Raw genomic sequence first — 16732 nt, 5'->3', positions numbered from 1 at the left:
ATTTAGTAATTGGGGAAGATGAAATTCAAGCCAAAGCACATCAGTTCTGTGTATGCAGCATAACTACATGCTAAGGTGTCAAAAGAACAAAGTGACAAACTATGAGGCTTAAGAGAAGTATTTCTGAGTCTAGATTCTTATTATCCTTCATCTGTAAATCTTCACTAATCTTCCTGCTTTTTCTTTTCCCTATGAACCAAACTTATAAACTGGTGCCCTAAATACCAATTTATTTATGTATAGTTAAACTACTGTAGCCTCTATCATCAGTAGCCACACAGTAAATAGCCGTCTGTGATTTAATTCTTTATCCCTGTTTGGTGGGCAGGAACACATGCATCTAAAAGGAAGCATATAATAGCAGAAAGCCATCAGAAGCAGAGAGTAAAAGTTAACCATCAAAATCTGGCCCCTTCCTTCAACAATATTAAGATTGTAGCCAAGCACATGGCTGCCTCAGAACAACAGGTCTGTCCAACTTCATTTGCCATTAGGTGAAGCCAAATAATTCACTTCTCACCAATTAAATGGGAATAAAAAATTGTATTTGTTGTGACAAGGCCAATATCTTAAGGAACTGGGTGTGTCTCCCACAACCTTCTTCCTTCCCCCTGGCTATATTCCAGACTGGTGGCACCCAGTTCTACGCATTTGCAACTAGCAATGCCCTAGGCTGAGGTCAGAAAACTACAACCCTCTGGCTAAATCCAGGCTTCTACCCAAAAGCTAAGGATGGATTTTGTATTTTTGAGTGGTTGAAAAAAAAAAAAAGAAAAATAATACTTCATAACACATGAAAATTACATGAAATTCAAATTTCCATGCCCATGTAAAGTTCTCAATGAAAGACACACATTCATCAATTGATTTGTCTATAGCTGCGTTGGGGTTACAACTGAAGAATTGAGTAGTTATGCCAGCAATCTTATGGGTCACAAAGCCTAAAATATTTACTTCTGGATCTTTACAGAAAATGTTTGCCAAACCCTGCACTAGCGGATGGTGGTGCAATGACTTTCTAGCAAGTTTCTTCCTGAATGGCCATAGGAAGTAGAGCTGCCTGGCAGACCTGGACCACTCAACTTGGAACTGTCATGTTTCTTAGGTTCTCCCAGTGACAGGAGCTTGGGTTTACTCCAACATACCATTCTTACCCAGAATCAAAATCAATAATATTTCAAATTCTGGAATAGATTCTCAGGAAATATTTATGTAAAAACTAGATTATACTATTATCTTATTATACTAGAGTTCTTGAATGTACTTGTAGATACATATCCATTTTACTCTTTCTAGAGCTTGCCTTTTCCCAAACACATTTTTTAACTGTTATATTACATTTTTACTCACACACATTAATGGCTTTCATTAATCCTTTATCAGAGGACATCTGATACAAGATTCCTAAACATGAAGTTTTGTCTTTTGCAACCTCTCACATTCTTTAGCTTACAAATCTATTGCTATGTTTAACATCATTTACATTACTACGAACAATGTTCAATGTAAAAAAGTTACTCCTGTGGTAAAAAGTTTAATTACATACAATTCCTGTCACTACTCATTCAATTACTCATCCAATAAAATACAGAATCATAATTCAGGCCAATGATATGTGTATATGCAAACTATCTTTCCACTAGTCACTAGTCTATGTTATTACTGAATCCAAACATACATTCTTTTCCTTTTCCCCATTAAACTTCCTTTTGTTGATGCTGTTTTTATTCAAAATTCATTGTTCTTCACAGATCATTGAAATCTCAGCACAACTCCAAGAAGGCTTTCTATTCTTCTAACTTAAAAAAAAAAAGAAAAAAGACCAGATATTTTGAGTCACTCATACCTAATTGGCATAGATTGAGCCATAACAAATGATTAATGCACAAAGCCTGCAATTTTAAGTGTTTCATGTAGTTATAGTCCCTTTCCAATTACAATTATTGGTTCTTTGAATTGCTCCTAGCAGTCCCTCTGAAACAGCAGAATAACCTCTTCTGGCCCATCACATAAATTCAAAAATTTAATTTTACTAAATATTCTCTACAGAAACACTGAGGAGAAACAAGAGTAAAAGACTCAGTTATCATATCACTTAATGTAGTTTTCTCTGAATGTATGAGGGTTGGAGAATAAGAATAGGGGAAAAGCAATGTATGCCACAATAGGTTCAATTCAAGAAGTGAAACCTGAGCACAAAGTATAAGTATGTGTAGCATCTGAATAAGCAGATAGATAAAATATTCAAAGCACCAGATGCAGGTGGATCACGAAAGAAAATGTTAAATATCATTATGGAAAGTAAACAGGCAAATGTAAAGTACAAATATGAGGCATGTTCTTTCTTCAGCTTACAAACCCACTGAGAGGAGAATTTGTCATGTGTTAGATAAGTATGTGGATTCTAATATAATTTTGTGACTGAATGTCTAGACCCTTCTGCAATGTGGTCTCTGACCCTGCTCAAGTGACTAGGCCATTTTGCATTTTAAACTCTGACTCTGGCTCTGCACTGTCCATGTCACCACAAAACTTATTAGTTTGTTTTCCAGACTCCAAGGGAAACTGAGGCATTGGCTTCTGCCTTGTGACCCCTCTCCCCTGCTGACTATGTCTTATAACTCCAACTGCTGGCCATATCTCGTGACTCTACCTGCTGCCATGAATCAACCAAAACTACCCCTTGTCTTATCTAACAATCCCACTTTCTGGCCACTGAGTCACCAAACTCCTGAAAATCCAGCTGCTCCCACCAATCAGAAAATGATGTAAATTTATGGTCTTTTTTCCCTAGCAATCTATCCTTTTGACTCTCACTTTTAAAACCCTTGCTTTATTCTTCCCACCTTAGAGCTTGTCTTTGGTTCATGCCTAAGTCTATGTTTTCTGATTTGCAAATCATATCAGAATAAAACTAATTCCCCACAAGAGTCTTGTGGAACTTTCGTTTACCTGTAGTAACTTTAGTTTTGCTCCATATAACTATGACAGGATAAACACAATATATTAAGCAATGGAATCTATCAATAGCATCAAAGATGAATTAGTTTTTATTAAAAAAAAGGATTAGCATATCGAAATAGGGTTGGAGTAATCTAGACATGAGAAAATATAAACATGGTTTTAGGTGATATCACTGAAAAGTAAGAGGAGGAGGGCATCCAAATGATATTTTCTAAAAGAACAATTAGTAGAAAAAGCAGAATTGTTTAACATGCATCACAGGGAAAATATAGAATGTGACAGAACTTTGAAAAACAAGCCATCTGCTTCTACCATCTGCATTGTGACTGCTCTTCCTCCACATAAGTGACCCCTCGATGGCCCCTTAGAAGCATAAGGTACCAGTTCCCCTGATCACTCTATACAACGGAGCCAACGTCTGCTTGAGACATTTGGTCGTTCAGATATTTTGATCTTCATCCACAGTTCCAGAGTCATAGCTCTCAAACCCCTTTGAATTTCCTTAGTGATGACAGCAACAATAATATCTCTTATTACGTTAATGAGATGACTTGGACCCCACCCAAGTGTGAGGACTGGTAGCCAGTGGGAGCCAACAATGTGCTTAGAGGATTGGGACTTTCAGTTCCACGAATGATCTCTGGGAGGGGAGAGGGGCTTGAAGATGAATGTGCTGCCAGTGGCCAATGACTCAGTCAATCTGGGATACATAATGAAGCCTCCATCATAACCCAAAGGACTCCTTTTTCAGAGAGCTTTGATGTTAGGGATCCAGAACGTTTCCACATGCCACTGTCCGGGGCCCCAAGATCCAGGAGGACAGAAGGTCCTTTATTTCGGACCTCACCCTATGTATCCCTTCATCTGGCTATTGATAGTTATCCTTTAATATCCTTTATAATAAATCGGTAATCTAGTGAGTAAAAGGGTTTTCTTGAGTTCTGTGAGCCATTTTAGCGAATTAAACCCAATGTGGAGGTTTTAGGAACCTCTGATTTATAGCCATTCAGTCACCAGTAGAGATAACAACTTGGACTTGCAACTGGAATATGAACTGAGTTGCCAAAAGGTGGGGGTGTCACAGCACCCTCCAATCTGTAACAGGTTGGTTAGAATCACAGGTAATCTAGGATTGCAAGTGGCCTCTGAAGTGGAGGGCAGTCTTATGGTACTGTCAAAATTGAGCTGAATTCTTGGATACCCTACTGGTGTTCGAGAATTGATTCTTGATGTGGGGAAGCCTACACACACACACACACACACACACACACACACACACACACACACACACACGAGCAATCACATTAGAATTGTGTCCAGGAACCCTTTTCACAGGATAAGACTCATTCCCCTGAGCTTTAGCATCAGTTGTGGCTTATGCTGGAATTGAGACACATGATTCAATCTGAGACACAGATAGGTCTGAGCCAAGACACACAACCCAGGGCCAGTTAAGGAGGGTCAAATCCCTTATATATGTCACTAAGTGCCAATTATATATTCCGTTGGTTATATATATGACAGGCTTGTAGGACTCAGCAAATACGGCATAAAGCAGCACAACACAAAGTGTGCACTTGCCAGCAGGCACTAGAGCCACACAGCAAGAGAAGACCCTTGTGATGGTCATCATCGAGACACCCTGCTCACTGCACCAACTGTTAAGTCACCTGCAAAGGAGGAATGGACCTTCCCCCCAAATTGGTTTCAGGTACTGAGAGTGACGATGCAACACTCACACCAAGAAGGTATGAAAAGTTTCATTACTCACATAATGAGACTTTTAAGAGAATGCTCCCAAGCAGGTCCAAAAATGACTTGAAGCAAGAAAAGGAGAGGGGTTCAGTTTTTCATGGTGATTGGGGTTTGGGGCTAGGCTGAACGTTTCAGTGCAAATGGGAGGGAGCAACTGGGCTCTCTTTATCAGTTTGCCCAGGTATGGGGCAGAAGGTGAACAGAGAGAGGTGAAGTTTACAAGATATCAGCAGTCAAACATCAAAAATGAAGTTAGAATTTACTATAAGATACATGATGAGATGCTCAAAATATTTTGTTATTAGAGAAACACAAATTACAACAATAATTATTGAGGACAAAAAAGGGGCCGCATACTAAACATGACAAGCTCAAGGGAGGCCCACCTGGTGGGCCTTACAAACCCAGAGACCAAAGTAACCATATAGTGTGGTCCTAACTAAAAGCGGGCCTGTAGCATTCCTGACAAAGGTACATTTTTAACTTTGAAATTGTCTATTATCTCTGTGCATCTCAGATAAATGTCAGAGTAATCTTCTGTTCCTGACCCCTTCAAGGCACAATCTCTGGCACCAGAGTCCCAGACCACCTTATTATCTTGTTGCCAACATACCATCTCTATGAGTTGTTAACTATACTGTACCACTTATGTAAAAGAAGTTTGTGTCTCTGTTTTGCTCTTCATCCAATCTCAGAGATCTCCCTACTTTGCTTTCTCCTGCCTCCCTAAACCTACCACCAATGAACTTCATGTAACCCCCCTTACATCTCCTACTTTGATTCTAATGTATAAAACAAGCTGCAAAACTGCCATTCTCTGGAGCAATATTTCAATCCCTAAGGATTGAAAGCAGCAACCTCCCTGCTTTCAATAAAAAGCAGGACCCTAAGGATTCAAAGTACCAGTAATTTATAGTACGTTCTCTCCTAAAAGGTCAAGTAAAGAAGAACACACTGATATGGGAAAGGGCCTTAAAATGGGGGTCGCACTTATACAGAGGGTGCCAAAAAATGTATACACATTTTAAGAAAGGAAAAAAAAAAAACTATTAAAATTGTAATATTTAATACATACACCAATAACAAAAGATGAATACAAGTCATGTGTATACATTTTTTTGGCATCCTCATATATCCAAGGGACCAATATCAATTCATCCATGTAATTCCAGAAGTTCAGAGTGTTACAGAAATGTCATATTAATAGCGCTTCCAAGTTGCCAGCCTCTGACAGTATAATTACAGTTCAGTTGTACTGCCTCTCATGCACGCTGTTGCTTCAGTACTCACCTAGACAGCTCTGACTTGAGGCTTCACCATCTAACATACATGGCTTTTCTACTTGCTCCAAGTTGAAAATGACTTGTGGTTTGGGAACTTCACAACCTATTAACAGGAAATGAGAGAAGGCTTGGTTTGAGACCATACAATGAAGCACTCCATTTACTTTTCAGAAAAGTTCATGGGGAACAGCAGCATATTCATAATACCCAAAAGATTATTAAAAACAGGGCAAAATATGGACAAAACTTTTACACACTTTCAATGTCTCTCAGCTATAGAAGATCCCACAGATTCAGAAATTCTACTGAGAAAGAAAATATACATGATTAAGAACAGCATCATACCCAGCAGAGTTGTGCTTACCCACTGAGATTAAGTTGAAATAGTTTTCCAGCATTACATCCCTGTATAGGCTTTTCTGAGTGAGGTCTAATTGTTGCCATTCCTCCCTGCTGAAGTCTACAGTTATGTCCTTGAATGACACTAATCCCTGTAAAAAATACATTCCTATTCAATGTAAAGTATCAGGATTACAGGATGGGAACAAGATATTTAGGAACTTACTTTTAATAATTTTTAACATGATACAAAGGTTCCCACTAAAAACCTACCTTTCACATTATTATTTTGAAAGAAAAAATAAATCATTAAAAATATTATGCCATCTTTCTGTGGTACTGATAATATTCTGGGTTTTTTGTTTGTTTTATAAAAGAATAAGCTGTGAAAATTGATCATCAAGCTGTATACATATGATTAGTGCATTCTTTTCCGTGCATACCATACTTCATTAACACTTCACTTAAAAAAAAATACATTCTGCCATTATTTTACACTCAATGCAGTAAGTTAATTCTTTCTTTTAAAAAGGATTATTACAATATGTTCTTTTTTCAAAACAATGTGGTACTTGCATAAGGATAGACATATAAAATGGAACTGGGAATGCAGAAATAAACCCTCATATTTACCATCAGTTGTTTTTCAACATAGGTGTCAAAACAATTTAAAAGGAAAAAATAGTCTTTCCAACAAGTGGTTCTAGGACAAGTGGATATCCACATGTAAAAGAATGAAGTTGAACCCCTACCTCATGCCATATTTCTTAAAATTAACTCAAAATAAATCTAGGCCTAAATGTTCTTACATTTAGCCAAAATTTAAGTTTTAGCTAAAAGGAGTAAATCTTTGTAACATTGGATTTAGTGATAATTTCTTAGATATGAAATCAAAAGCACAAGCCATGAAAGAAAAAAATAGATAAATTAGACATAATCAAAATTTAAAATTTTGTGCTTAAAAAAATACTATCAAGAAAATGAAAAGACAATCAAAAGACTGGGAATTTTTTATAAATCATATTTATGATAAGGGATTTGTATCTTGAATATACAAAAAATTCTTACAACTCAAAAAAACAGAAACAGTCTACTTGCTGAAAATAAAGAGATGGGAAAAGGTATGTTACGCAAATGGAAATGAAAAGAAAAGCTGGGGTAGCAATACTTACATCAGACAAAATAGACATTAAAACAAAGGCTATCACAAGAGACAAAGGATGGGTGCAGCTGCTATGGAAGACAATGTGGAGGTTCCTCAAAAATTTATGAATAGAATTACCATATGACCCAGCAATCCCTCTCCTGGGTATTTACCCAAAAAAATCTGAAAACATTTATACATAAAGACACGTGTGCTCCAATGTTCACTGCAGCTTTATTTATGGTGGCCAAGACATGGAAACAACCAAAATGTCCTTTGGTAGATGAATAGATAAAGAAGTTGTGGTATATATGCACAATGGAATACTATTCGGTGGTAAGAAAAGATGAAATAGGACCATTTGTGACAACATGGATGGATCTTGAGATTATAATGCTAAGCGAAATAAGTCAGACAGAAAAAGCAGAGAACCATATGATTTCACTGATATGTGGTATATAAACCAAAAACAACAAAAGAACAAGACAAACAAATGAGAAACAAAAACTCATAGACACAGACAATAGTTTAGTGGTTACCAGAGGGTACGGGGGCAGGGGAATGGTAGGTGAGGGTAAAGGGGATCAAATATATGGTGATGGAAGGAGAACTGACTCTGGGTGGTGAACACACAACGGGATTTATCGATGATGTAATACAGAATTGTACACCTGAAATCTATGTAACTTTACTAACAATTGTCACCCCAATAAACTTTAATTAAAAAATAAAGAGACAAAGAAAGACACTACATAATGGAAACAATCCCACAAGAAGATATAATCCTGGTAAACATTTACACATACAATGTAGAAGCACCTAAATTTATAAAGCAAATATTGATGGACATAGGAGAGATCAACAGTAACACAGTCATAGTAGGAACTTTAACACCCCACTGACATCAATGGACAGATCATCCAGACAGAAAATCAACAAGGACACAATGGCTTTAAATGACACATTAGATCAGAGGGATTTAATTAATATTTTTAGAGCATTTCACCCCAAAGTGCAGAATGTACACTCTTTTCAAGTTCACATGGAACATTTTCCAGGGAGGCCATATGTTAGGCTACAAAATAAGTCTCAATAAATTTAAGAAGATTGAAATCATATTAAGTGTCTTCTCCAAACACAATGGTATGAAACTAGAAATTAATTACAAGAAGAAAACTAAAAAATACACAAACACATAGAAGCTAAATAACATGTTACCAAACAATGCATGAGTAAATGAGATCAAGGAAGAAATCAAAAGGTACCTTGAGACAAATAAAAATGAAAACACAAAAATCCAAAATCTATGGAACACAGTGAAGGCAGTCCTAAGAAAGAAATGCATAGCAATACAGTTTACCTCTGGAAACAAGAAAAATCTCACACAGTCTAACCTTACACCTAGGAACTAAAATAAGAACAAAGTCCAAAGTGAATAGAGGGAGTAAGTAATAAGGATTAGAGCAGAAATAAATAAAATAGTGTAAAACAATACAAAAGATCAATGAAACCAAGAGCTCACTCTTTGAAAAGATAAACAAAATTGATAAACTCTTAATCAGATTCATCAAGAATAAAAGGGAGAAGACCCAAATAAATCAAGTCAGAGATGAAAGAGAAGTGATAACTAACACAGAAATACAAAGGATTATAAGAAAATATTACAAACAATTATATGCCAACAAATTGGACAATCTGAAGGAAAAGAAAAGATATATTCCTAGAAACATACAATCTTCCAAGACTGAATCAAGAAGAAACAGAAAACTGAGGGTTGCTAGATGGGAGGGGGGTGGGGATAAGCGGGAAGGTGAGGGGATTAGAAAGCACAATTGGTAACCACAATATTGCCATGGGGAGATGAAAGACAGTTTGGGGAATATAATCAATAATGTTGTAAAGATTTTGTAGGGTATCCGGTGGACACTTGTCTCATTAGGGAGACCACCTCAGGGATGATGTAGATGCCTAATCACTGCACTGTACACCTGGAGCTGGAGCTGAACAATAATGATGTCAACTATAATTTAATATATACATATACAGTCACAGCATGTGGAGTACAGCATAAAGAATAGAGCTAGTGGAATTGTAACAGCTACTGTACCAGATGTCAGAGGGGAGGTAGGTTGGGGGAGGGGAGTTATCACTTTGTGAGGAGTATATCTAGCTATTACATTGTTTTGTACACCTGAAACTTAAAAAAAAGAAAAAAAGAAATAGAAAATAACATACCAATTACTACTAACAAAATAGAATCAGTAATCAAAAAACTTCCAACAAACAAAAATCCTGGACCAGATGGCATCACAGGTGAATTTTAACAAACATTCAAAGACAATGACTTAATACATATCCTTCTCAAACTACTGCAAAAAATTAAAGAGGAGGAAAGGCTCCCAAGCTCATTTTATGAGGCCTACATTACCCTGATTCCAAAACCAGACTATGACAGTTCAACAAAAGAAAATTCTAGGCCAATATCCCTGACGAACATGGATGCTAAAACCCTCAACAAAATATTAGCAAACTGAATTCAGCAATACATTAATAAGATATAACATGATCAAGTGGGATTTAGTCCTGGGATATAAGGTTGGTTCAGTATCTGCAAATCAATTAACATCATACACCACATAAACAAAATGAAAAACTCATATGTTCATACCAAAAGATTCAGAAAAAGCGTTCGACAAAATCCAGTATCCATTTATGATAAAAACTCTCAGCAAAGTGGGAAAAGGGGAAACATAACATAACAAAGGTCATATATGACAAACTAACAGCTAACATCATACTCAACAGGGGGAAGCTAAAAGCCTTTTTCTTAAGGTCAGGAACAAGATAAGGATGTCCAATATCACCACTTTTACTCAACATAGTATTGGAAGTCAGAGCCACAGTGTTCCGACAAGAAAAAGAAAAGACATCCAAATTGGAAAGGAAGATGTAAAACTGTCATTATTTGCAGATGACATGATACTATATAGACAGAAAATTCTAAAGATTCCACAAAACAACAACAACAAAAAACCATTAGCACTGATAAATAAATTCAGTACAGTGGCAGAATACAAAATTAATATTCAGAAAGCAATTGTATTTTTATACACCAATAACAAATTATCAGAAAGAGAAATTAAGAAAACAATCCCATTTACAATAACATCAAAAAATAATTGGCTCAAATAAACTGTTATAAATTTAATAAAATAAAATAAAATAAAATACCTAAGAATAAATTTAACCAAGAAGGTAAAAAACTGTACTCACAAAATTATAAGACATTGAAGAAAGAAACTGAAGAAGATACAAATAAATGGAAGCATATACTCTGCTCATGGACAGGAAGAATTAACATTGTTAAAATGTCCCTATTACCCAAAGCAATCTATACATTCATCCTTATCAAAATACCAATGGTAATTTTCACAGAACTAGAACAAATAATCTTGAAATTTAAATGGAATCACAAAAGATCCTGAATAGTCATAGCAATCTTGATAAATAAGAACAGTTGGAGATTATCAGGCTCCCTGATATTAAACTATACTACAAAGCTACAGTAATCAAAACAGCATAGTACTGGCATAAAAACAGACACATAGATCAATGGAACAGAACAGAGCACAGAAATAAACCCACACCTATATGGTCATTTAATCTGTGTCAAAGGAGGCAAGAATGTACACTGGAGTAAAGACAGTCCATTTAATAAATGGTGCTGGAAAAACTAGACAAATACATGCAAAAAAAATTAAAAGGAAACTCGTCCATCTTCCTACATCATATAAAAACAAAAAACTGAAATGGATTAAAGATTTAAATGTAAGACCCAAAATCATAAAACTCAAGGAAAACATAGGCAGTAAATTCTCTGACATTGCTCTTAGTAATAGTTTTTTTTATGTATCTCCTGGGGCAAGAGAAACAAACAAAAAAATTGGACTACATCAAACTAAAAATTTTTTGCACAGCAAAGGAAACCATCAACAAAATGAAAAGACAACCTACAGTTTGGGAGAAGATATTTGTCAATGATACATCTAATAAGGGGTTAATAACCAAAATTTATAAAGAACTTATACTACTTAACACCCCAAAACCAATTAACAAAATAGGCAGAGGTCCTGAATAGACACTTCTCCAAATTGGACATACATATGGTTAATAGACATATGAAAAGATGCTCAGTGTCACTAGTTAAATGCAAACTAAAATTACAAGGAGATATCACCTCACACATCTCAGAATGGCTGTCATCAATCAATCAACAAATAACAAGTGTTGGCGAGGATGTGGAGAAAAGGGACCCTCATGCACTGTTGGTAGGATTATAAATTGGTACAGTCACTATGGAAAACAGTATGGCATTTCCTCAAAAAATCAAAAATAAAACTACCTTATGACCCAGCAATTCTACTTCTTGGTATTTATCCAACATATTCCAAAACACAAATTCAGAAAGATGTATGCACCCTAATATTCATTGCAGCATTATTAACAATAGCCAAGCTATGGAAGCAACCTAAGTGCCCATCAATAGTCAAATGAATAAAGAATATATGGTACATACATACAATGGATTCCTCGGCCTTAAAAAAAATGAAATCTTACCATCTGCGACAACAAGGATGGACATAGAGGGCATTATGTTAAGTCAAATAAGTCAGACAAAGACAAATATCATATAATGTCACTTACATGTTGAATCTAAAGATCAAAACAAATGAACAAACAAAATAGAAATAGACTCATAGATACAAACAACAAACTGATGGTTGCAGATGGGAGGGGGGTTGGGGGGATGAGTGAAAAAGGTGAAGGGAGTAAGATGTACAAATTGGTAATTACAAAATAGTCATAGGGATGTAAAGTACAGCATAGGGAATATAGTTAATAATATTGTAATAACAATGTATGGTGTCAAGTGAGTACTAGACTTATTGAGAGGATCACTTCAAAAATTCTATAAATGTCTAACCACTATTGTATAAACATGAAATTAATATAAAATAATATTGAATGTCAATTATAATTGAAAATTTTTAAAAAGCAAATATAAAAATAGCCAAAAACACACGAAAAGATCTTCAATATCTTTAGTCATAAGGAATATTGAAATTTCATTGACAAATACCCCTTCAAATTCATTAAGAAGATTATAATAAAAAAGATGCTCAAGGGGCAGCCGGATGGCTCAGTTGGTTAGCTTGTGAGCTCCTAACAACAGGGTTGCCAGTTCAATTCCCACATGGGCCAGTGAGCTGCGCCCTCCACAACTAGACTGAAGACAACAAGCTGCCGGTGGGCAGCCGGATGGCTCAGTTGGTTAGAGTGCGAGCTCTTAACAACAAGGCTGCTGGTTTAACTCCCACATGGAATGGTGGGCTGCGCCGCCTGCAACTAAGATTGAAAACAGTGACTGGACTTGGAGCTGAGCTGTGCCCTCCACAACTAGATTGAAGGACAATGACTTGGAGCTGATGGGCTCTGGAAAAACACACTGTTCCCCAATATTCCCCAATTTAAAAAAAAAAAGGATGCTTAAACTATTAATCATCAGGGAAATGTACCCACTAGGATGGCTACAATAAAGTCAGATAAGTTAGTGAGGAAGCAGAGAAATTAGAACCCTCATACAGTGATGGTGGAAAAGTAAAATGGTGCAGCCACTTTGTAAGACAGTCTGGCAATTCCTCAAAAAATTAAACATAGAGCAATATGACCCAACAGTTAGTTCCACATCTAGGTAAAATAAAAATTCAAACAATTATCCACATAACAGTTATACATAAATGTTCATAGTAGCATTATTCATAATAGTCAAAAATAGAAATAACCCAAATGTTTGTCAACTAATGAATGGATTTAAAAACATGGTATATCTGAAGATTTGGTCAAGATGGTGACATAGGTAAACATTGTGCTTACCTCCTCTCAGGACCGTATCAATATTACAACTAAACTACAGAACAACCATCATCAAGAATCAACTGAAGTCTAGCTGAACAGAAGTCCTATAACTAAGGACATACAGAAGAAGCCTCTCCAGACTGGTAGGAGGGGTGGAAGACACAAACGGACTGGTCCCACGCCCGCGTGTGTCCATTAAAAATCAGGAGGGATATCTAAACTGTGGAGGTCCCCCCCAGAGGAGCAAGGGGTCCCAGCCCCACACCAGGCTCCTGGAGCCCATGGTTCCAATGCATGGAGGAAGTCACCATAACTTCTGGCTGTGAAAACCAGTGGAGATTGTGGCTGAGTGAGAAAGAGGACAGCTAGAGGCCCAGACATTCCTCTTAAAGGAACCATGCATGTCCTTACTCACGGATGGACTCACTCGCTTGGAGCTCCATTGCTCGGGCAGGAGCTCAAAGGGCACCAGGGACATATGGAGAGGAACTCAGTTGTCTGGCTTCAGGGCAAGGAGTGAAGGGGAAGCTCTCTCCTGGATGGAGGAGTTGGCAGAAGCTATTGTTTACTTGTTGAGCCCTCCCCGCTCCTGGCATTTCCATCAACCTGGCTAACAGTGTTTATTCACCCTGATTCCCTGAGACCCTGCCCCACCAAATTTATGGGCACACCCAAGCTGCTTCCAGTGGTTTTTCTGTATAAACAGCCTGACCTGGCTCATGCTGCAGACTTTCCTAAAAACTCTCCAAGGTACACAAAACCCAAAAAAGCAGCATCAGACTTCAGCATGTTTCATACTTCTGGCTGAGCAGCCCTAAGCCTGGCACTATTGATAGCCAGCTTCGGTTTGCAGCTTGGCCTCTGGAGACATCTCCAAGCTGAGCACAGGCAGTGGTCATCTGCAGATTTCTTTGTGGCTCATGCCAGGTAGCCTCAGGCAGAGGAGAGTATGCAGCTTATCTTGGCCTGTGGTGGGGTCCTTCCCAGGAGGTCTAAGGGTTGGCACACCCATGGCCAGCCTCAGACTAAGCCAAAGCATCATCCAGCTACCTCCAGGGATGACACAGCCAAAGGGCAGATTGGGCAGGCACCTGAGTCCTGCTAAAACAAATCTTGCTCCATAGAGTCAGCCCCTGCACAACAGTTCCTCCACTGTAGTCATGGCTAGTCCTCATAACCAATCAGCTGAGGATCAAACCCTCCTATGATGTGCAAACAGTAACCAAGGCTCAAATACAACAGGAGGGGTCACAAAAGCCACACAAGGGACAAACCTGGAGTAACTGGCTCAGGTGACTAGAAAGACTGTGCCACTGAGCCCCACAGCACACCTACTACATAAGGACACTCTTCTAAAACCGGAAGACATAGCAGCTGTACCTAATATATAGAAACAAACACAGGGAAGCAGTCAAATGGAGAGACAAAGAAACATCTCCCAAATAAAAGAACAGAACAAAGCTCTAGCAAAAGAAATAAACAAAATAGAGACAATCTACCAGACACGGAGTACAAAACACAGGTTATAAGGATCTTCAGTGACCTCAGGGAGAACTTCACTAAAGAGATAGGAAACATAAAAATGGAGCTTAGGGCCGGCCCGGTGGCTCAGGCGGTTGGAGCTCCATGCTCCTAACTCCGAAGGCTGTCAGTTCAATTCCCACATGGGCCAGTGGGTTCTCAACCACTGGGTTGCCGGTTCAACTCCTCGAGTCCCGCAAGGGATGGTGAGCTCCGCTCCCTGCAACTAAGATTGAACACGGCACCTTGAGCTGAGCTGCCTCCCGGATGGCTCAGTTGGTTGGAGCATAGGCTCTCAAACACAAGGTTGCCAGTTCAATTCCTCAAGTCCCGCAAGGGATGGTGGGCAGCGCCCCCTGCAACTAAGATTGAACACGGCACCTTGAACTGAACTGCCACTGAGCTCCCAGATGGCTCGGTTGGTTGGAGTACGGGCTCTCAACCACAAGGTTGCCGGTTCGACTCCCGCAAGGGATGGTATGCTGTGCCCCCTGCAACTAAAAAGGGCAACTGAACCTGGAACTGAGCTGCTCCCTCCACAACTAAGACTGAAAGGACAACAACTTGAAGCTGAATGGCACCCTCCACAACTAAGATTGAAAGAACAACAACTTGACTTGGAAAAAAGGCCTGGACAAAGCCCTGTTCCACTTCCCCAATAAAATCTTTAAAAAAAAAAAAAAAAAATGGAGCTAGAAAACATAAAAAGAACCAGTCAGAAATAAAGAACACAATAATGGAAATGAAGAATACATTACAGGGAATCAACAGATTAGATAAAGCAGAGGAAAGAAGCAGCAATTTAGAAGATCAGATAGCAGAAAACAGTCTATCAGAACAGCAAAAAGGAATCCAGCTTTTTTTCCCTCTATCTTGGGGCCTGGAGAGCCGAGTGGAACTCTTTCTGCTGAATTTTGGGGGCCTGCTGGGAACAGGACTCCTAGGACGACAAATATATCTGGAAGGCATTTTTTACTGTCTATCAGTGGGGTCTCTGGAACCATAAAGAGCACACAGCTCTTCTTAAAACTGAAGGTGTTTATGCTCGAGATGAAACTGAATTCTATCTAGGCAAGAGATGTGCTCATGGCCAAGAAAACACAGTGACTCCTGGTGGCAAACTGAACAAAACCAGAGTAATCTGGTGAAAGGTAACTTGTGCTCATGGAAACAGTGGCATAGTTTGTGCCAAATTCCGAAGCAATATTCCTGCTAAGTCCATACGACACAGAATCCATGTAATGCTGTATGTCTCAAGGATTTAAACTTACTGAAAAGTAAATAAAGTGGCTTTGTTCTCTTGCAAAAAAAAAAAAAAATCCAATAGTTTAAGAGGCCTCAGGAACAACACCAAGCATAACAACATTTGCATCATAAGGGTACCAGGAGGAGAAGAGAGAAACCAAAGAATTGAAAAACTATGTGAAGAAATAATGACAGAAAACTTCCCTAATCTGAGGAAGGAAATAAATATACAAGCCCAGGAAGTGCAGAGAGTCGCAAATAAGATGAACCAAAAGAGGCCCACACCAAGCGACATCATACTTAAAATACCAAAGGTTAAAGACAAAGAGAGAACCTAAAAAGCAGCGAGAGAAAAGCAGTTAGTAACCTACAAGGGAACTCCCATAAGACTATCAGCTGATTTCTCAACAGAAACTTTGCAGGCCAGAAGGACTGGCAGGAAATATTCAGTGATCAAAAGCAAGGACCTATCCCAAGATTATTCTACCCTGTGAAGCTATCATTTAGAATTGAAGGACAGATGAAGAGCTTCCCAGTCAAGAAAAAATAAAAGGAATTCATCTGC

General features: G+C 38.1%; 1 protein-coding gene and 1 pseudogene across 11 annotated transcripts in view; one reads left to right on the top strand and one right to left on the bottom strand.

Moving 5' to 3' along the window:
- Positions 1-16732, bottom strand: part of ZNF484 (zinc finger protein 484) — a 60629-nt gene that overhangs the window by 8034 nt on the left and 35863 nt on the right. For 7 of the 11 annotated variants that reach the window (XM_088792847.1, XM_088792841.1, XM_088792843.1 and 4 more), the window contains 2 exons: positions 6367-6493; positions 6010-6105 (listed from right to left, as the gene is read on the bottom strand). In XM_088792847.1, coding sequence (XP_088648973.1) covers positions 6010-6105; positions 6367-6400 — 130 coding nt within the window. In that variant the 5' untranslated portion in view covers positions 6401-6493. The remainder of the gene's footprint in view (positions 1-6009; positions 6106-6366; positions 6494-16732) is intronic. The other 4 variants (XM_088792844.1, XM_088792849.1, XM_088792848.1 and 1 more) reach the window with 1 other exon arrangement.
- LOC109439270 (large ribosomal subunit protein eL33 pseudogene) lies at positions 10048-16187 on the top strand (annotated as a pseudogene).

This window comes from Rhinolophus sinicus, chromosome 16, assembly GCF_057876585.1.
Source record: "Rhinolophus sinicus isolate RSI-liver-muscle chromosome 16, RSI-T2T, whole genome shotgun sequence".
Lineage (NCBI taxonomy): Eukaryota > Metazoa > Chordata > Mammalia > Chiroptera > Rhinolophidae > Rhinolophus > Rhinolophus sinicus.
The sequence above is the reverse complement of the archived record's forward strand: the minus strand, read 5'-3'. Positions and strand labels throughout refer to the sequence as shown.